General features: G+C 59.6%; 1 protein-coding gene across 1 annotated transcript; it reads left to right on the forward strand.

The window, feature by feature from the left end:
• Window positions 1-6: 6 nt before the first annotated feature.
• Window positions 7-555, forward strand: LOC104125257 (zinc finger protein 574-like; the record flags this gene model as incomplete). The annotated part of the gene is made up of 1 exon (XM_009637690.2): window positions 7-555. A coding segment is annotated over one exon (549 nt), but the record flags the coding sequence as incomplete, so codon positions are not given.
• Window positions 556-559: the final 4 nt, after the last annotated feature.

Genomic DNA, 559 nt, shown 5'->3' on the forward strand with positions numbered 1-559 from the left:
TTGGAACGTCGCCACGAGTGCCCTACCTGCGGGAAAAGGTTCAAAAAAAAATCCCACGTCCGCAACCACCTCTTGACGCACACCGGCGAACGCCCCTTCCACTGTAAGGAGTGCGGCAAGAGTTTCAACTCTCAAGCCAACCTTCTCCGGCATCGCCTCACCCACACCGGCGAACGCCCTTACGAATGCGACGTTTGCCACAAACGCTTCACCCAATCTTCCACCCTTCGCCAACATCTCTTCGTCCACAGTCGCCGTTATCCCTACAAATGCCCGGAGTGCGGCGTTCGTTTTCACCGCCCTTACCGCCTCCTCATGCACCGCTACCACCACACCGGCGAATATCCTTACAAATGCCAACAATGCGGTCGCTCTTTCCTTCTCCGCCGCCTCTTGGAAGTCCACGAGCTCAGCCACCTTGGCCGTCAACCTCACCTCTGCGCCGCTTGCGGCGCCGCTTTCGCCACCCCGCTCCGTCTCGGCGAACACAAGTGCGGCAAAGCCAACCGTCGTTTCGAGTGTCCTACTTGCGGGAAGAAGGTAGGCTCGGCCGCGCGGT

Source organism: Egretta garzetta, unplaced genomic scaffold (genome assembly GCF_000687185.1).
Source record: "Egretta garzetta isolate BGI_Z169 unplaced genomic scaffold, ASM68718v1 scaffold2264, whole genome shotgun sequence".
Lineage (NCBI taxonomy): Eukaryota > Metazoa > Chordata > Aves > Pelecaniformes > Ardeidae > Egretta > Egretta garzetta.